General features: G+C 42.3%; 1 protein-coding gene across 12 annotated transcripts in view; it reads right to left on the reverse strand.

Annotated features, from left to right (window-relative positions):
* Nucleotides 1-80: 80 nt before the first annotated feature.
* LOC308070361 (cadherin-related family member 5-like) overlaps nt 81-21,482 on the reverse strand; it is a 44,025-nt gene continuing 22,623 nt past the window's right edge. For 6 of the 12 annotated variants that reach the window (XM_080404136.1, XM_080404139.1, XM_080404138.1 and 3 more), the window contains 12 exons: nt 21,315-21,407; nt 21,115-21,213; nt 19,596-19,706; nt 19,065-19,241; nt 18,566-18,656; nt 16,891-16,988; nt 15,906-16,112; nt 14,774-14,890; nt 13,758-13,830; nt 11,154-11,305; nt 7,571-10,259; nt 81-894 (listed from right to left, as the gene is read on the reverse strand). In XM_080404136.1, coding sequence (XP_080260262.1) covers nt 9,663-10,259; nt 11,154-11,305; nt 13,758-13,830; nt 14,774-14,890; nt 15,906-16,112; nt 16,891-16,988; nt 18,566-18,656; nt 19,065-19,241; nt 19,596-19,706; nt 21,115-21,213; nt 21,315-21,407 — 1,815 coding nt within the window. In that variant the 3' untranslated portion in view covers nt 81-894; nt 7,571-9,662. Of the gene's footprint in view, nt 895-7,156; nt 11,766-13,757; nt 13,831-14,773; nt 14,891-15,905; nt 16,113-16,890; nt 16,989-18,565; nt 18,657-19,064; nt 19,242-19,595; nt 19,707-21,114; nt 21,214-21,314; nt 21,408-21,482 lie in introns of those variants that run through there. The other 6 variants (XM_080404141.1, XM_080404127.1, XM_080404137.1 and 3 more) reach the window with 6 other exon arrangements.

The following is a 21,482-nucleotide window of genomic DNA, read 5'->3' on the forward strand; positions in this document are numbered from 1 at the left end:
CCACGCCCTCCCGGATTGGTTCCGCCCCAAGCCGGCCCTGTGCATCATGGGAATTATGCTTCTCCTCTGGTGGCTCGCGCCGCCGGCTGCCGGCGGGAAGAAATGCATAACTTTTTTTATGATTAATGGCCTTATAATTAAACCCATCTAAAAGGCAGCTGTCGCCCCAAGGAACATTTCAGCATTCTGCGTTTCCTGCCTGCACGTGTGCCTGTTGTTTCCCTTGCTCAGCTCTGGTGCTTGCCTGACCTGGCAGCGGCTCTGGTAACGGCCGAGATCTGCTGATTTCTCCACGTTCTCTGCTAGAAAAACAGTAGATAATTCTGTTATTTTCTCTGAGGGCCCTCAGAGCTTGGATTTAGTTTGGCGATCTTGTCACAGAAAATCTCGCTTTTCAGGTATCTGTTAAATACAATGCAGCCTTTGAGGCCCCCTAAACTGGCTCCAAGTGACCTCTTTGGTCCGAACAAGTGACTGTAATCAGAAGTACTAGCTCAGGCCCCAGCGGCAGTGTTGTTGTGTTAATGTCATGCTCAACTCGGTCAATTGCCTTCTCTTCTATAGCACTGCAAGACAGAACTAATTGGCTCAACAGCCTGCACTAATATTGCTATGCTGCATCCAGTGCCAGACCAGTGAGAGACCAATTTTTTCCGCTCTGCCCTTACTTACATTGTACAGACATGTCCTCAGTTAGCAACCTAATAAGACGGCTGAAGAATTTTGACAGCTTCCCACACCAGTTTCAAATTGTTCTTCAGCATTGGCTTGTGTTGCTGCAGGCTAACTGAAATCGCTCTGGACTAGTTTACCTCTCTTTAAGTTAAAAGTTGGAGTCATAATAAAATCCAGTATCTTCAGTGGAGATGTCCTGCTCCCTTCTGCATTCTATATCTGCAAAAAATGCAATATGGGGCAGGTGAGAAAAAAATTGCCTTAGACATGGTCAGAAATTTCCTGTAATAGAGATTAGCTGCCTGCTATTATTAGAAAGGTGCTCAATTTTAAAAAAAGCTATTTCTTATACAGCAAATTTAATATTTCATGAGTAAAAAGTGATATTTTTTCCTTCACAACTGACCTTAATAACTCACAGACTCTGAAGGCATTTGTGATGCCCATGAGTTATGAAACTTTATTCATACTCACAGATGAGATGTAATACTCACCCTTCACTGTTTAGATACTCCGTGGCATTCATATGATATCAACAAGAAGCATGAGTCCTTTTGTGAGTGCAAGTATACAAAGTAAACACAAAGGAAAATCACAGCCTGATATTTGGGTTGTTGGGGTATTTTTTAAGAAAAGATATTAAAGGCAAACTGTGATCATGTTGTTGATAGGTGATTGCTTCTCCACTGCATGGGCAAGAAATTCATGACATACCTAAAAGGGTTACATGGCCTTATATCCCCCTAATAAATCTGTTACTTCTATACCTGAACAGTTATATGCTTATCCTACAATAAAATAATAATTTATGCATAAAGATATATAAATCCAAGCATAATGTCAAGTATAATAGAGTGTCTTAAATTTTTCAGCTATTCCATGAAGACTTATCATGCAAGTATTTATCTCAACTTACACAAAATCAAGGTGAAAACCAGAACTGCAATCTCTACCACTCATTACAGCCACCTCTCTGTGCCTTATTTAACATAAATTAGATGCTGTGTGCTGTTGTAGGAATGGATGGCCTGCAAACAAGTTGTGCTCTTATAAACAATAGCACAACTGAACTTCTAATATCTAAGGTCTTGCTCATGAACAGAAACTCAGATGCGCCCACGGTCATGAGAAAAGCCTCATTCTCATTTTTTTGGGGCTCCTTCAAGAGCCTTGAGCTATTTTTGAATCCTGAGACCAAGTAATTATGTTGTGCCAACAGGCCGTGGCTGTAACAAGATACAGCTGCTGGGAAAGCAGGTGCAGGGCCAAGAAAGATAGGGACCGGTATGGGAAAATAGGGAGTAACAAACTACAAGGCTGAAGCACAGCAACACAATTAGCTACATGGATAGAATGCTTATTTTAGTCATGATTATTAGGGGTGTGAGAACCACACACGTTTAGAGACTACTAACCAATTATATTTCTGCTTTACAAATATGCATGTGTATCGGTTCTATATAAGTAGTGTTAGAAACTAATAAAGTTGAGCAAGATGCATAACTCATATTGAGCGTCTTCTTGACTCTGGCAAACCCTTCTTCCAACACATCTTCATTAGTATTCTACACACAAGAGACAACTGTAGGATGCTTCAGGAATGTGGTACAATGCAGTAACTCGAGGAGTTGGCAACAGAATTGGTGCTGCTGGGTGCAAAGAGACCACCAAGGGTTTAGCCTAAGATGGGTGCTTCACAACATCCAGAAGCTAGGAAAACCCATCTAGTGCTGAAATCTTTGTGAGAATGCGACTACTTTTTCTCTAACACATCTTTTTTTGATGTGCTACAGGACCACTCCAAGACCTTTGATTCATGGAGTCTCAGAGGGAAATAACCCGGGTTAAAATAACCAGTTTCCAAGCTGGAGAATGGACTGTTACCTGTTTGAAGAGGAAAAGGTAAGGAATGAAAGCAGAGATCTTGTGCAGTTCTTGGGGACAAGGTACAACACATTAAGATATAACATGTTTAGACAACACTAAATCCCTGTTGTTCTAAGATTGTTACTTAAATCAGAATTTCAATCCTTACACCTACATTTTTCTGCAGAACTTTCACATGATGAGTATTGTATTGCCATTGTTATAAGTAGAACTTTTGTATCAGGATGTTGTGGTCAGCATGTGTTTATAAAACTGTGGAATTGTGTGGTTAATCCCCTGTTGTTGAATATTGCCCTGAATAAGATTTCCAAGAATATATATCCTTTTTGATAATTGGGGCTGGTTTTCATTTTATTCTTGAATTCTGGCTCAGATACAGAGACATGGGTGTGTGCTGCAACCTGTCCAGCTAAGAGATGGGAGCAATAACCCAAAGCTAAACCTAGTAACAAATGCTTAAATGTTGTGAATATCCTGACTTTCTGAAACAGTGATTGTCTTGTAGGTCAGTCCTCTGAGTTTGAGTTGAACCAAAGGGGGTTTTTTTAATCATATATACACACAAGTCTTAAACCACAATATTTTTATCTGGTCAGATGGTAGTGAAGGAAATCTTGTGATATCTTGAAAGCAAGTCAGTGAGTTCATGTGACTTTCTCATTTTATAATGTAAAATTTTACTTTGTTGAGCCACAAACAGGGGAAAGAGGTATTGAGAGGAGGCTTTAGAAGGGAAACTTCTTGCACATATGAGAACAGGCAATTTCTATTGAGGAATGCAGGTTTCCCACCCCCACCAGATCTTTGTGCTTGTTTTCACTCTGCATCCAGCCACTGCCTTTGTTGCTGTAAACACTACCATCTTTTGGATCATTCCCTCTGTTTGGAGTGAAAGATGAGACACTACTCTCTGAAATATAATTTCTATCCTAGTGTTTCTACTGGGTCACCGCTCTCCACAGGTCATTTCTATAGCCTCAATTCTTATTATAGTTCCAAATCTGTTCCTTTGAATCTATTTGGTGGACTGCTTTGTTTTTATTGATTGGACAAAATATTTATTTATAAAAATTAAAGTCCATAATTTGCTTAAATTCCATGTGATGGAGTTGATCCTATTTCTTTAAGTTTCCATTTACAGGCCTGCTGAGGTCAGTTTTACTTTTATGAGGACTTAGTAACCAACTAATGAAAAAATAAATTGTAGAAACCAAAATAAAATGAAATCGAATTGACACTTTCTGAAGGGAAAAGATTCCCTTTCAGAGCTAAAGACACCATATATCCAAGACAAATCAGGTTGAAACAGCTTTTCTACAGTTGAATATATATCATTTGGAAGTTGTTCTTTGAGATTAAGGATAGTTTTCTCTGGATTATGTAATTGAAGAGATCAGGGTTCATTATTTGATTCAGATAAATGCTAGATAGTTCTGCTATCCTACATACAAAGAGAATATGTCTCCAATTATCTCCATTCCTTCAAAATTAAACCAAGCAGCATGCTCTGCACTCTAATTAGACATGTGCCAACACCATTTTTCTCTTGGAGACAAAAAAGGCAAAAGGATACACTTGCTGTCACCTATGCCAAAGAATACTTGATGAAATTTGTGAGGTTATTCTGTTCTAAAGAGGACAGAATTTGGGCTGGCAGAAACGAATTTTCAGACACCTGGGAAATGTTTGGTTTGTTTCTGTTACTTCCTGGATGTAAAATGTTTGTATTTTACTTGATTTTTCAAATTTCCTGCTTGTGTCTGCTGATTTCAATTCAGCTTTACAGTTTTCCCTGGCAGCCAAGAAGGGACATTTCTTCTTTTCTCTGTAGAGTATGAAAATAAAATGGCCACTTCTTACGTGTGTTACTCCAGAAGAGGGTGCTCAAAGCTCAGAAAAGTCGTGAGCATCGTCTTCCCTTGTCAGCTGTGTCATCTCTACAATGCATTTCAGTCTCCCTTCAGCTTCCATTTGTCATCTCAAATCCAGATCTACCACTGTCACACTGAAACTGCTATTTTTCGTGCTGCAGATTTGTTGACAACGGCGAACATATTTTCCTACCATATTAAGTCAGGGATATACTAACAGTGGACCAAATTCCTTGGAATTGTACTCTGCATGGTCCTGTGCCTCAGATCACAAAGTGTTACTCCAGGCTGTTGCAGGGAAGAGAAACGTGAGAATAATTTCACATCTTACATTGCACCATATTTTATCAAACATCTCTGAGCCAGATTCCCATGTTGCGTGCAGTATGCTAGTATATTTTAAGTCTGGCAAATTTAAAGAAGCCATATTCTTGAACTGATGCTTCTTTTCTTAATGCAAACTATATGTCAGGTTTTTACTACTCCTTCTGTCTTTCAGCTAATATCAACATGAGTTTGTGAGAATATTTTGAACCTATGGAGAAAAACTGCAGTAAGATGATTAGAGGTTGGTGTTCTTTTCTGGTTTAGTTTTTCACTCCAGCAAGTAAGCACTGAAGATTCCTAGCTCTGTGTAATCTGTTCCTTACTGGTTTACATCTATCAGAGAGATTACCCTAGCTGATGTTTGCATCACTAAAAGAATCAGATAAAATAATCAATAAAGAAAGGCGTCATCTGCAAAGCCTGAGACAAAGACCAGATTGGCTTTTTGAAGATCTGCATTACAAAGATTAAATAAATATAATTCTAAGACGGTACAGAAATAAAAACCGGAGCTTGATTGTGGATGGGGTAAAAAATGATTTCTTAAATTTACCTGTAGTTAAACTTTCAAAAACATTTTAATGTATTTGGAGTTTAAGGATTAGCTTTTAAAGGTACTTAGATGCTTATTTGCCATCAAAAAACACTTCATCTTAAGCACTTACATGCTTTTCAGTCCTGCACGGAAAAGGAACCATGTAGAAACCAGTGCCTGATGAAACTTTATGCCTGTATCAGAAAAGTCATAGTGCTCCTCATAGTATTCATGTCTGAACCTATGATATTTATTTAAGTTTACTGAAACACTTTTTTGTTACTTTGCTTTATCAAAAGTCTTTTGACTAATTCAAACACTTTTATAAAAATGTTTCCTGAAGGAAGGGTTGAGTGCAGAAAGGAGTTGGCAGAAGCACCTTCACTTTCTCATTCAAGCTGTGTGGAATAAGACAGATAGCTTTGCTGTCTGTGTGATGGCACTATTTGAAAACACTTTTCCCCAAAAGTGCTGCAGTTTAACTTTTGTCTTAACAAGCACAAACTTCTGGGTATTTCCAGTAGGAGTTTTGCAGGATAAGAGAACAAGAACATAAAAGCTTGTGGGGGGACAGACTGAGCAGCTGGGGCTGCAGAGGAATGAACTCCCAACAGGGAGCCTGGCAGGTAAGTGCCACATTGATGGGTTTTCAATTGCTTGCCAGCAGAGAGAAACCAGAGCCTGAACAGCCAAAGAATTGCAAACTGAGGGTGCCTCAATTCAAACAGCATGCCAAAACAAAAGGCCAAAAGCATGAGAAGCACACCGATGAGAGGAAGGTGAGGCACCAACAGATGAGTGCAGATTGCAAATGGAGGGAGCTCATAAATCAGTGTGCCAAGGCATGTTCCCAGAAGCCCAAACGATACAGCAGCAGGGAAAAGATAGACTGACAACAGTGTGCCAACAGACAGGAATAGATCACATATGGCACAGCAATGAGGGAAATGGAGCAGCTATGCTGTGTCAGCCCACACAAACTGCCTTCTGCTGGAAACCAATCAGTTCAGTCATCGGTCACAGGTACTGTGACACAGTCCCATGGACAAGCAAAAAAGGATTTTTCCTTTCTCCAGGTGTATATGAAGAAGAGTTAGAGAAGGATAGTTCACAGGAAAACAGTCTCCAAGTGTAAAAGTGAGAGGAAAATTGTGTCTCAAGTAAACTCAAAGCTAGCAAAATGCTGCAGGAAATGAGGAGGTATTTCTGCTCTAGCACACTTAGGGGGCAACTGGTCTAGGGGAGCTTTATGTGTCCCTTCATCACTGTGGGGCTATCATCTTTGGTAACAGCTGCTGGGGCCCAATTCACCATGCTGCTCTAGATACCAGACCAGCACTACCTGACTGCACATATCCAGCTGTACCAGGACTAATTTGAGCCTGTCCCCTCTCCCTTGCTTTCAGTAAACAGGTCTGTCTGTGTCAGCATTTCTCTCAGAAATGTTTTTCCTGGTTCATTAAAGGCAGATGGGATCTGGCAATCAGCAGTTCTCCTTCCCAGTGCCAGTTAGTCACTTTTCAGGTCATTATGCTTTAAAATAATTCAAAGCTCCTTAATGCACTGAGGCAGGAATGGCCAATTGCAACCAACGTAACACAGCTGTGGATAACAGTAACTGGGTTCTAATGAGCAGTGGTCCCCGAAAACTGGGGCAGAGGGGCTGGTGAAAATCAGGTTGCTTTCATCTGCACTTTGCTCCTTCTCTTAAACCTCCTGTGTTCTTTCCTGTCTCTTTCCACATCCACATGGGTTTGAACGCGTGGTGCTGTGTGTGTTGCCTTTATGCATCTGATAGGGAGCACTCACTGCTGCGTTAGTGCAATGTCTGCTGCTTAGTTCAGCTTTCTGCTTTGCTTCCACAGAGATTGTCCCTTGTTCCATGTAAGCAAGGTTATGTCAGCCACTGACCAGGGACACAATCCTGCATTGCCAAAACAACCCCTAATCAGCTGGGCACTTAGCACCACTGAACCATCGTAAAAGCTGATTCGTGGTGCACAGCAAGACATTGGCATATTTTCAGACATTTAGCCAGAGCTGAAAAAAGCAAACGCCTGAAAGGGGTCAGAGTAGAAACACTCCAGCTTTGCCCACCCATCAGCAATCTTTCTGTGAGTAGCATCAACACAGAGGGCAGGCTGGGCTCTACGTTCACCCTTGCTGGTGGCTGAAGGTGTTGGGCTAGCAATTAGCAGCTACTGGAGAGTTCTCACAATCCTATGGGAAATGTTTGCTGGAGATAAACCTAAGTTACTGGAGGAGTCATGCTTACGTGACAAGCAGATGGCACACTCCCCATCCTCTCTTTCCAGACAAACCACGCTTGTAATTTCTTGGCAAATAACTTTACTGCAGTAAGAAAGAAAGCTTTCCACATCTCAGTCTCCACTTTCAGCAAAAGTGCAGATCCTGAAGTCCACACAGCAAAAGCAGCACTCCTTGGAGAAAGGAGAGCAGAACTTAGCACCAGCAACACTGGGACAGGGACATGTACAGAGATAAAGTATGGACCAAGAGGATAAAAGCATCCTTGGAATCATTTGTGCTGTGGTGTACATGTGGATCCCAGCAGGCATACATTGGTTTCCTTCTCTCAAGAGTTTGCCTGGAGTAATGGCAGCAATGTGGAGATTGGCTTGTAAGGAAAAGGCAGGATTATTATTTATTGGTTTTGCTTCTGTACCATGAGACTTATCTTGTTGCAATCCTATGCTGTTGTGCTAAGATGGGAATGTCAGATAAACATTAGTGACCCAAGGTTCTGCTGCTGCATCCCTGTCTTAGACACTCCTGAGCTTTTCACTGGAAGTTAAACACTCAACAGCCCATGTCTGCTCTGTAGCTAGTCCCAAAATGAGATAAGGGGCTTAATTTTGTGCTGATAGATCAGAAGATGTGAATGCGTACAAACATATTCTTAGCCAGTGGAAATCAGCCCAGCTTTTGGGTGCCAGCTGGGGAAAGAGATTAGTTGATGGGATATGTAAATCTAGACAAAAGCATTAAACACTTTACTCCTCATGCTACCTTAAAATGCTGTGCTCACTTTGCTGAATTTGGGCTTTATGGCAGGACCATAATGGAAGACAATAAAGCTGAAAGATGAGGGAGAATTGAGGGAGGAGGTGTCCAACACACTATGCTGCTGTCACTGCATGAAGTCAACCCAGAGATCAGCAGGCTTTCTAGCTCAAGCCTGGACTCGTAAGCTGAGCACAGCAGAGCTGAGTTGCTCTCAATGAACCACCTCTGCTCTCGGGCTGCATCTCGGCTCTAGGTGAAACTTGAAGAATGGGTTTTTACCAGCAAAATAGCCTGCTGGGCTCCCCATGGATGGAGAAAGGTGGTATGCAAAGGGGCTGGCATCCGAGATGACAGAGAAGCAGAGAAATGGAGGTGACATCTGGCACCTGGAGGCAATGCTGACCTCCACCTTCAGCAGCAGCAATAGAAGTGGCACCTTGAGCCCTGTTGGGCAGGGGAAACAAGGGGAAACAATGCGCTGACCCCACATCCAGCACCTCTGGAATGATACCCATCGCTGCCCAGAGAGCTAGAAATACTCCAGCATTTTATTGGCAGGTCCTGGCAGGAGCTCTTCTTTTCCTTGACAGATAGGAGACAGACAGCTAAAGTACTGCACAATTAATGGTTTTATGACATAGAAAAATTGATGACAAAGTCCTTCGGTAAAGAACATGTGATCAGTCCTTGCTAACCAGTGATGGAAGAAACAGCAGCTTCTGAGCACGTAAACTCCTGGCTGCTGACAGGACGAGGACCATGGTGGGACATGCCAGCTGCTTGTGCTGGGAGCACAGAGCCTGGCACAGTGAAGAGCAGAGCCAAGCCCTGAAGTGAGCTCCTGGATACAGTCACAGGGTCAGGGTGACTTGCACTGGCTTACACCCTACATCCAGCATCAAAGTGTAACACCCTAAAACACTGGCAGCCAAGCAGTCAGTGCTGGCTTATTTGCCCACCAAGATGAGAGGAACACTGGGCTGTGTAACTGAACCGTTATTGCGAACTGCTTCAAAGTCATTTTAGCTACATCTCTGCTGTACCTGCAGCCAGTTTGCAAAATGTGATCTAAGGGGGCCCAGGGGGAACAGGCAGGAAGGTGGAGAGATGAGATGTGTGTGTCCCCCACCAATATCCTAAGTGATATTTTAGGGTCTCTAAAAGATTGAATTAGCTGTAATCTCTTCCAGCTTTAATCGCTGCATTCAGGCAAGCAGGACAGGCAGCCTTGTCCTCCTGCATTCCGGTTTCCCCTACTGAGCAGAAAGATGGGCTTCACATCAGCAAGGCAGCTGAGATTCCCCCATTTTTGGGGGCGTGGAAGTACAGGACAGTTTCCATTATCCATCAGTGTCATCTTGTGTCATTGTATCTGTGAGAGACATGTTGACTATCACTTCTGCATCTGGGAGTGATGAGCTCTCTGAGGCAAAGGACAGGCCCATTCCTCTGTGGTGATCGTCCTTGTCATAATCTTCTTCCTCCTCCTCTTCATTCTTCTGCAAATCTTGGTCACTGTCATCATCACCATCTGCTGCATTGTCCTCAATCACTTGAACCCTCTCTCCAGCATCTGGATCCACATCAGTCTTAAACCACACAGCTTTGTAGCCATCATCTGCCACATGCCTGTCTGTCTTGAGGATAGACTTCACTTCTTTCTCATGCTGAGTCTCTTCTTCCACTTCTTCCTCTTTCTCTTCCTGGTCAAAGATGGTGGTGGAAGCTAGAGAAGACTTTGGGAGGCTATCGATTTTTTTTGCATTGGAAGAGGGCAAGGAAAGTGCTGGCTGCTCTAGCACATGTGTCATCAGCTGGACTCTGCCATTTTCTGACACCTCATGCTGGTGCAAAGCTGGAGCTTTGTTGCTTACATCTGGGTGTTCATCTTGCTGGTAAGATTTGTTCTGGTAATCTCCAGAGATTTCCTTGGAGAACTACAGGAGGAGAGATACCTTGTGATTGCAGTGAAAGGAAAAGAAATGGGGGCAGGGGGAAAGGGCTGGCTGAAGTGACTGAGCTACTGCTCAGGAAAGCTTCAGCTTGTTTTGCAGTTAGACCTATTTAAAGCCTGGGAAAGATATGGCTCCCTAGAACAGCTATTTTTTATTGACTCCATTTCTGGGTTTTTTTTCAGGTAAGCATGGGCACCATTCCAGGAACATCAGCAATGTATAATAATTTGTACCCATCCATGTGACATATTACTCTGGAGTGGGGTTTATCTCAGCGTGAAGGACTATTGTTATTCACCTGAGCTATGTGCTCTGGGCTCATGTTGTCGTCAGTGCAGCCTAGGCCCCTGATGGTCCCATCCTAAGGCAAAGATCAGCATCTGGTCAGATGAATTACACCCTGAACTTCAAAGCAAGCAGTCTGCCAGGGACTTGAGAGCACCAAAAGTAAACAGCTCAGGTGCAAGACAACTGCCTAAGCCCAAGCTTTAGTATAGGATATGAAGGGACCTTCCTCTCCTTTTACTATAGAGGGAGGATGAACAGTGGTTTATAGCACAGACACAGGTTTTTCAGAGACTACCTCTGATATGTGTCACATTCATCCTGTATTTTCATTCACATTCATCCATGGAGCTGTGGTTGTCTCCTTTCTGTTTCTGCTCATCATCTACCATACAGCTCCAGCCTCAGGTGGCAGGAAAAAAACAACAGCAAACAACATCAAAGTGATGCTACCTTTGCAAGCATTGTCTCAGGAATGATTCATCACCTTCACACAAGTATCTGTAGTATTTGGACAGCCCATCCCTACTTCAGAACCTCCTCAGATCCCACTTCCTAACTAAGAAATTCAGGTACAAACAAGACACTTACCTTTTTCCTTACCAGGTATGTGACTGCTTTTCCATACCGTTTATGTATCATCACTCCAAGGAAGACTAAGGCAATTAATAGCAGTGCTGCTAGTGTACCACCTAAGAGACTCATATCCTGAGCAGTGTGTATCTTATCAGAGGAGGTTACAACTACAAGAAAAACAAAAAAGTGTTACAAAGCCTAAAAATAGCAGCCTGCTTTTCTAACACAGCATTTCATTGTGGGAGAAGCTCCAACCAGTTTTTCAAGGGTAAAGAAGCATCCTATGCTGCAGAATGTGACAGTCATATATTTAATACCACAGAGGCCATTTGTTTGCTTTCCTAAAAGCAGAGAGCTTTTTTAAGGTGAACAGTCACAGAATATTATAACTTCCAACAAGCTACATGAAGTGGAAATAGCATCCATTTACAGATGATTTTTTACTCCATGATTTAACTAAGATAATATATACATGACTGTATTAGGCAAGCAGATGTTACAAAGAGTAAAGCTAAGTAGGTCTTTTACTTTCCCACTTCACCCATTTACACCAGAATGCAAAAATGAGCTGTGTTTGTACATATGTGTCTGAAAACGCAAAGCTTCCTTTAATCCAGAACATCACCTCTGATAGTGATGAGCACATTAAAATAAGAAATAAAGAAGCATAAGAAGAAATAGGAGGACAGGGTACTTTTTCCTGCCCTTTTGTAGCTGTAGCAGTATAGACTAGCCTTCACAGAGTGGCTTATGCTTTCAGCCACAGGTTGGTGTAAGCAGATTTGTATAGACATCAACATTATAGTGGAAAGACAGCAACTTCCTCAGGGTTAATCAGCTTGCTTGTTGTTTTCTGTGATATTCTTAGTTTTCTAACTTCATTTTGTATTGTAAATTAGTCTCTTTAAAGTTTAATCATTAATGGAACATGGTTTTGTTCTCCTGCTGACCTGTTTATGACAATGGACTTTGAGTATTCCCTCCACATTTGGTTACACCCTCAGTTTATCATTAATACACTGATGAGGGTTTAGGACCTCAGTGAATTTTTGCTCCTTACACATGACTCCTAGGAAGCCACAGCTCACAGAGCTGATGGGAAACTCCACCACCCTTAATTCCTGTGCTGTGCAGCATGCAGTGCCTCTGTGAAAACTACCTTACCTTGGTGGAATGACTCACCTGAGACTGATGCGAGCTGGGTCTGGCACTGGTGTCTCATAAACTAGAGGCCAATGTACAGTTACCACTTCCCAGAAGGGGACAGTGTATTAAAAACAATTCTAGTTTCTCCCTGGATATTGGAATGCTCAGTAAAGCACTCTCCAACCCATTGCACACACAATCCTTAACACAACTTTGTAGAGCCGAGGGTTAAATATCCTACAGCTTGGCTGGGCATGTGGTAATCTCTGCTCTGTTTAGGCCATTTCTGGGTCCTGGCTATAGTATAGAATAAAACAAAATTCCTTTCATAGGTTCTGAGCCACTCTGTAATTTCAATCTACTTTTTTGCATAGTCACCAGCATAATTATTTTGTGTGGTTTTAATAGCAAGGGCAACATTTAAAAGTTAAATTTAAAAGTTTAAAAGAGGTGTTAGTACATCTGTTTGGAGCATTTACAGCTCCATGTACTGACACCTGAACTAGCTTTCTGCTGAGCTGAACTGTGCCCTTAAACTGGGTTTAGGTGATTTTTATGCAGTCATTATTTTTAGCTGTGAAGCGACATTACCTTTAGGGAATCTAAATTTACACTCGGGACCCCAATTTTTTCCTCCTGAAATCCCCACAACGGTGGTAATAAGAGGGTGAAGTAATAGAAGACACCAACTGGGAACTGCAACCACACATCATCATGTAGAAACCAATGGAGTCTAGGCATTATCTGCCTATCCTGATGTGAAAATGCATGATATTGGTTCATCTTAATCCAAAGCACAAGATGTTTCATAAGCTTCAAATCTAACTAATTTATAACACTTATTTAAAAGTCATTTCTAAGAAGTATGGAAGTGTAAGCTATTTTTGTGTCAACAAAACCAAATGATAGCTGGAGGGTTATGTAGCCTCATGTCTATCTTATTTCTCATGGATCATTTCTCCTGGTAAGACCTTAAAATCTTGGAGTATAAGAGCTTGACCTGACGAGCAGAAAATGCCTTGGCTCATGAGGATGCCTGGCTTTGTGGGAGTGTGCCAACCTCTGTCTGCTGTGCATAAGATGGGAAATAACATTGCAGTTTTCTCTATTTTTAGCTGAAAAGGAGCAGTGATGTACCGAGGTGTCAGGTCATCTCCTTTGCCATGATAAGACATCCTAGATTATTTCTGACCCATAAAACAGAATTAGCTTTGGAGTAACAAGAAAAGATGCTACAACACATGTCACTACTTAAAGTCTCAGGAGGCTGTTTGAGGTGTGTGGTGACCGCATCATAAGGATGTTGGTTTTTTTCTCTTATAGCCACCACAGAACCTCCTGTAGGTATGTGGCTGGCCTCAGCCCCAGTCCACAGACTTCAGTGTGTGACCTGTCATTGCCAGTTTGCCCACAGAAGTAGAAAAGACTCCCCCATCATCTCCACAAAGCAGAAAACAGAGACACCCAGCCTACCTGTGGCAAGGATGACCTCTACCATGATTACAGTGCTCGCCTCCTGCAGGCTCACCACATCTTTTCCAACAGCCTATATGAACATGGGAAAGAGATAGCTTAGAGACTTTCTAGGTCTCCAGCTTACTCTCAGGATATGTGGTGGGCCCTTTGTGGGCGAAGTATCTTGTCCATATCCTCACCACAGCCTCACAATAGCCCTGCATATATATGTATGCATCCTCATAATAGCCTGCATTATAGCTGGACAATCTGGTCAGAGAGAAGGAAAAGCTCTGATGATTCACTGTCGTGGGCCAGAACCAGGTGCATCACTTGTGTACAAGTTTGCAGCACAGTGCTGTACACAGATAATGAGGTAGTGTGGGGCAGGCAGCAGCATGTGTTAGCACCTGTCTCTCCCACGTAGCTAAAATTATGCTATAGTCAAGCTGGTTCAGACTGCTCCATCAGGCACAGCATTGTGCTATGCAAGTTTTAGAGAGCCAGTTGTTGCTGGCAGGCAGATGGACAAAGTGAACATCTAGCTTCTTAGAAAGTCTAAAGTTATTAACTACTTACTTTGACCTGAGCAAAAAAATCTACTGGATTTACCAAAGGATTTCCAAGTTTGGGGCTGGGGTATATGCCAGCAATCATACCCTGCCCATACCTATACATCAACCTCCTACCCACTTACTCACCTTCCTTTTTTTGTTAATCAGAATTAGAATGTGGGAGGGGGGCTCCTAAAATCTCCCCAGCTGACTTTGTGCTTGTCTCCAGGAATATTTTCCACAGGACTGGAGAAACAATTCTACAGCTAGCACCAGATACAGCCTGTATCCCACAAAGTAAGTTTGCTATCACTTCATGTCCCTCCATTCCAATGCAGTTACGATGCAAAGGGTTGGGGCAAGGACTGTCCTTTCATTATATCCCTTACCTAATGGAATTCCACCCTTGGTGCTTCCCTACTAGAAACTATCCCTTCCTTCCACAACCGTGGCAAGATAATGAAGAAACGGTTACCTTACCTCAATGGTTACAGTACCCGGTGACTGCAGCATCATGTTTGTCAGGATAAGTCCATCTTTTGTTGTGATGAAATCGGTGCTGTTTTTTATGTAGTACTCAATATTTGGGTTGAATTTCTGAAAAGCCAGAAGAGTAAATGATTAAACCACACTCTTTGTGCTTTGCATGCATCTTCATAACTACCCACTGGCAAGATTCATCAAATACACCTGAAGTATGAGCTGGTGTATAGTGCAATAAATAAATCTGGACTGAGGACGTGAGAAAGGCTGAACTCAACTGTGTTCACCTTGTTGCTCAGGGTTCAAGAATGCATCCTAAAATTGTTGCCTGCAAAAAAATCCCAGGTCTTACCCAGCTTGTCTTGGCATCTTTAGTATATACCCAAGAAAAACATATCTGTGCAAGGGACCTTGTAAATTTGATCAGTTCTGCCTTTAATACAATGTCAAAGGAGGATGTACGTGGAGAATTATACTTGTATGGAGGTCTGCACAATTTTTTCCTTTGTGTTTAGGCTTTTATTCCTCTTCTAGGTCCCCAGTCCTTTTATGGAAACCTTGGCATCAATAAAACTAGCACTATTTTCTTTATTTAATAGGGTGGGATGGGAATGGCTCATCAGTAAAGCTCTTCCTCTTTTGCTCTACCAGTACGTTCGTTGTCCAGGAATTATTCTTTCAAAATGAGTCCTTACAGGGAGAAGGTTAGCAATTTCTAGTCCAGGACTGCAGGTCTTTGCTAGTCTACTGTTTTTGGACAAGCTCCTCTTCCCAGGCCAGTCCACAAATAGCTTTCCCTGACCTGGCAGACAGAGGACACCTCCACCTGGGATCCTGCCACACTGAACTCTTCAAGGAAACATTTTACCCATCCCTAATTCAGATGTGGACCTGTTCACAGTACCTGCTAACTGTTGGCTTTACTTGGCATGCTGTTTTGCAGCAGATCAGCTCACCTACATAGATCTGTGTGGGACTGCCTTTTGGAAGAGAGGAGTCCAGCAGCTTCTCCACATTATATCACACCAAAAGTGGTTTTGGTCTATGTGGAATTATAATACAGAACACTAGAGTTCTGCTTTAAGTCTGAAGCAGTGAGAAAGAATGCAGTGCATTTTCAGTTTCTTACGTCAGGGAAATCATCATCCGCTGCTGTTATCATCAGGGGCCTTGAAGGATCACCAGCTTGGAAGACAAAGCTTCTTGGGGCCAGACCAACAAATACTGTCCCATGGTAGATACTGCTCGCAAAGTACGGTGGATAATAACTTTTATTGATGACCTTAATTTCTACACTGACTACAGAGTATTTCTGTATGTTGTTGACCTGGGTGGCCTGGTGGGAGAGAAAGAAAGAGAGAGATATGCTAGCCTTTTCCTGTTAGTGACGAGATATAAAAGAATAGGCTTGATCTGAAGCCCATTGCAACCCATGGGATTCTTTCCATCATTTTCAGTGAGCTTTAAGCCAGGCCTGTCACAGGTGGCCTTGTGGTTTGGAGTCCTTGTGTTTTAGCTTGCTTCTGCTTTTGGCCCTCCAACCAGTCTTGGTCTAGCCCCAAAGTCTAGATATGACCCTCCATAAGGGCCACATCTGGAAAATTGTCATGCTCCAGTACAAAGCAGTGAGATTCCGGCACCAGCAGGCAGAGTCTGCTCATCTTTGTGAGGGTTTGAGTCAGTTCAGTTACTGCCTGAAGGTCCATATCTTCCTGGGTATGTATGTGCAGGAAGTGATTTTTAACTCTCTCCTTTCCTCATGAGCTGTAGCCAAAAGAGGAGCTTGCCTCTAGAGTTAAGTTACATTAACTACTGTAACACAAGCTCCAGTCGTGCCTAAAGAAAGCCTTCCAGTAATGTTCCTCCATACTTTCAACTCAGCAGGATGTAGTGATTCAGTTCATTAGCTTTGATGTTGCAACCCACACATAAGGGAAAATGCCTCTTCTGCAAGGAAGTTGATATAAGACACTGGTCTTAGAAGACCAGGCACTTCCAAAAGGAAGGGTGTAACTGAGTGATTATTAATGTAGTTGACTCCTGTCACATCAAGACTGCTGCTTCCGAGAAAGCCAGCTATGCTGGCTTGCTGTCTGCAACATCATCAGACTTACCATGACTTGTAGTATGTATGAGTCTGAGGCAGTTGCTACTTTGTTCATAGTTAGATTCCCTGTGTTTGCATCCACTGAGAATACTTTGTCTGTATCCCCTAAAGAAAATGGAAAAACTATTCAGTTATCAGATACCTTCATAAGGTGACCTGGAGCTCACTGATTCATTTTTTTCACATCTTAGTGACAATAGCCCCAGGGCATAATGCAGGTTTCCTTGCCTGCCTGGCTGCTTCAAGGGCTGGGAGTGCTGCCCGGGGATTCAGAGGGTCTCAACAGACAAAAAGAGTCGAGAAGATGTGTGTGAACCCAACTAGATGAGGTAGGGCAGAAACAGTTTGCATTTTCAGTGCCTAGGCCCAGATATAGCCAGCTTAAATTCCACTGAATGCCTACAGCCTCTGGTGCAATTTTAGGACTAGAGGTCTCCAGTTCCCTAACCCTAACCTGAACCCAAACACTAACTGAACACACACTGCACTTCAGGAGACATAAGGGAAGGATTATTCCTATTTTAAAGGCAAGAAAACAATCTACAAAGAAGAGTTGAGTGGGGATTTGGCTTTAATAGTTCTAGGCATCTAAAGGGATGACATCTGTACCTGATATTTTTACCAATATTGTGAAGAGAAAACATCTCTGTGCATGATTTGTCCAACTTACTGTGAACATTGGCCTCAACATGAGCTACATTCTGCACTGGAAATGCTTATTTCTTTCTACTAACTACAGAAGGAGCCTAGACACAGAAACCTCCTGGTATCAATGTAGGGGTAGAAATCAGCTTCCTACATCTCTAATCTGTGTTTGAATCCTAAGAACATATAAGTTGGATATACATTAAAATATAAGGAAAATTTTCAGTTCTCTTCCTCACTCTGAGACACTGCAGGCTGTATTTAGACAAGGACCCTCCAGTCTGGGGTTCCCTGTTGACTGTAGGGTAGGGAGGACATGCTAGATCCAAAATGCCCATGGAATTTAGGTTTCTTTAATGTATTTATTATCAGAAGGACATTCACAGATGTGGTGCCATCTGGCATAGATAAAGGGAGATGAATAAGTGATCCCTCCACCTGGCCAATATGATCTACCTTTGTCTTGATAGTTACTCAAAACCCCACTATTGTTAAAAAAAAAAACCAACAAAAAGAATAAATCATTTGATTGAAATAAATGGCCCAGTCAATGATAGGGCAATCAGTTGACTGTATTCAAGTAATCTCTTTGAAATCAAGACTTAAACAGGGCAGATTAGATAGTGACAATGTGCTGGGGAATAAAAACATAATTCTTGACAATGAACGGAAGATATGCTGATGATGTGGGAATTTCGGGTTCAGCTCAAAGACTGAATGAAAGTGATGTGACCAGACTAGCAAAATCAAGCCTAAAATTGTAAAGATAAAACATGTCTCTCCTCCCCAAAAAACAAAGTCCTTTTGAAACAGATTTCATCGCGATTGGTTTGTGGGACTATAATTCTCTTTTTCTTCCTCTCTGCACAGTCTGTTTCTTCTATTCTGTGGTTCTATTTAGGTTTCTGTGGCAGAAACAGAAGGGCAAATCCTCAGGCCCTCAACTCTCAAGTGCTCTGAAACATATCTCCTCTTGGCAGGTAATGCAGAGGACATATGAGCAATCCAGTTTGTGGAAGGTGATGACTTCTACTCACCACCAACAATGCTGTACACGATTTTTTCATTTAAAGTGTAGTCAGGATCAATAGCATAGATAGGCCCTGGCTCCAGGATGAGTGGTTCCATCTGCAATAACAAGGCAAAGCATTACGTGCCACACTACAGCACCAAATTAGCGTTTGCAGCATTCTCCCATCCCAATGTGGCTCTGGTGCTTTTGTCTGGGCAGAATGGCATTTATTGCTGGGAGATGGCTGTAACAGGGCAGAGGTAAGATAGCCTAGAGCAAAGGGTTTTCCAGCTCCTGCCTCTCCTGTGATGTGCTGCAGGAACAAGGATAAGCAGCGCTGCCTGGGGTAGGGGAACCTCCACTTTCCACGATGATGAAAGCTCCCTGTCATGCTGAACCATCTGCATTTACGACTGGAGGTCAGCATGAGCTCATGGAAATTATTAGGCACTACCCACTGGAAATAGCATCTGGATACTGTTTGAGAATACCATCAAGGATACTGCTTGATCATGCCTGCTTACCGCCATCTCGAAGATATTGATCCGCCCAGTATAGGGTCTGCTGATGCAAATGCTCTTTTCCGTGTTAATGAAGGTACAAGGTAGGAACCATGGCGGTTTGGTGTCAGCTTGCTCAATAAATACATTTATTGTTGTGGTAGCTGTGTTGGTGGTGTCAGGGCTGCCCACAGGCCTGTCCTGTACCCAAAGGCAAAGCATACTCGTGAGATGCAAGTTTTATTGCCAAAAGAACACATCTGCAAAAGCCAGTGGGCCAGGGTCTTTTAGCTGTCTTGACTGTATTCTGTCAAAGGCTTAGCAGTTTATGTGAGATTAGCTAAAGCAGTGAATTATCTTATTTTGCTGACATAGGTGAACTGTATGCAAGTAGTCTATCACTGTGTAATTGTGGAGGGTGGAAGGCTGCTCCGAATTCACCTCCCTCAGTATCCACCCTCTCTCCTGCCATCCCAGAGATTCCCCATTCATACTTACTTTTCAATTATGAGAGACTGGGGCAAATGAGGCGTTTTTTCCTCCTGAAGAACTTACCCTTGCATACAAAACCAACATTGTCGATTTAAATTTCTCATAGTCCAATGATTTTTGTAAATAAATTTCTGGGTTGTTAACTCCTTTTATGGCAAAATAACCATCTGTGCCCTGGCAGGGGGAAAAGGAAAAACCTGTTAGCGATCTCGGTCACAGAACTGTCCAAAATACTACTCATTGCTGTGTTTGTCATCCCAGTCAAGATCTTTAATCCTGGGGACCTGGGTTGGATGGGTGGGGTGTGTGCAGTGTGAGAATGCTAGAACTATTTAATCTTTGGTATTGCATGCAGGAGTTGCCTAGCTTGTCAGAAAAGTTTGTTTGTGTTCCCATGAGTTTTATTCTCCAAGATCCCCTGCTTTGCCTGCTTACCCACTCAGCAGGTATTGGGTGAAATCTTTTACCTCATTTATTTCCTACATTCAACCGGTTGCCAACATTGCTTGATTTTGGGTCCATGACAGCCAAGAAATCTCACATCCATGCACAAAACAGATCAAAGACAGCTTAGCCTCTGAGAACTGTCAAGATCACTTGTCTTAGCCTAGCACAGCTGAACTTTGGAAGCAACTATAAAGCCAAATTGAAATAACATACATTGCATTTTACTCTATAGCCTTCTACACTTGCTTTGGTTCTTCTTTAATCTTATGTCTTGACTAAAATTCCTCTGCATTTCTAAATCCCTCTGAATTTACACCAATGTGAGGGAAAAGTCTTACCCTAGAGCTGAAATTCAAAAACTCGTGGTTTCTGTTCACAACCCTTCACACCCCTGGAGTTATGGAGGTAATAGCAGCAGATGTCAGACACTGCCTGCTCACTCCACAATGTTTTTTTTAAATGTAGATATAAATTTTATTATTCTTTTAATTACTTTTTTGGTTGGTTGGTTGGCTGGTTGGTTGGTTGGTTTTCGTTTTGTTTCCATCAGGCCCTTGCACTCTAGGCTGGCATCCATTTAACTGTACATACAGTCAATTTCCCATGTTTACCAAGCAAACCCCTTAACAGCAAATAAACAAAGGCACTAAACTTGGATCCGGGGAAAGTGAAGTCTGTCTTTAGCTTTGCAAAGGACTTCTTGTGTGATCTTGGGCAGCTCATGTTATTTCCCCTCTGCATGGGCACTGCTGGCGAACAGGACAATAACTCCTTTCCCTATCCAACTCAGCACAATTCTAAAGTCTGTGAGGTACAAAGGTATCTCCTGATATGTTTACAGACCATCCCAAGAAGGCTTCCCTGGACCATATGGCTCAGAGTATCCTAGACGAAAGTTTAATCTGTACAGTGTAATAAAAGTGTGAGCAGTAAAACAATTCAATATCTGACGTGTTGGTTGCACTGTTCTGCTAACAAAACAAACATTTGATTTTTGCAACAGCTGTACTGCTTCCAGAAGCTGTCAGGGAACTAAATGCAATACAGTGCAATACCTTCCCTCAGAGCTGGGACTCTTCTGAATTAAAAACAAAGACTTCTCCAGAGCTACCATTTTTTCCCCAAAGATGCTCACCGGCAATTTTGTCGTAAGTTCATAAAAGATGATGTCCAGGTCAGCATCACTAGCACTTAAATCTTCACGGGCTACAATGGTTGCATTCACTTTTGTATCCTGAAACAAAGTTGCTCTGGTTATTCTCTTTGTGAAATGGGCTGAAGACTTCTCCCTGCTAACCTTTTCTTAGTCCCACAGCACTTCCATAAAATGTTTACCTCGGGGACAACTTTGGTGAGATTCATTTGCTTAAACACTGGGCTGTTATCGTTCAAGTTGAGAATGGTCACAAAAATTTGCAAATAATCGCTCTGCAGAAAGAGTAAAGTGAGAGAATCAAAGACAAAAATAAAGACTGTTAGGAGCTGATCCTGATTTGCAGAATG

This window comes from Falco punctatus (genome assembly GCF_963210335.1).
Source record: "Falco punctatus genome assembly, chromosome: 10".
NCBI classification, from domain to species: Eukaryota; Metazoa; Chordata; class Aves; order Falconiformes; family Falconidae; genus Falco; species Falco punctatus.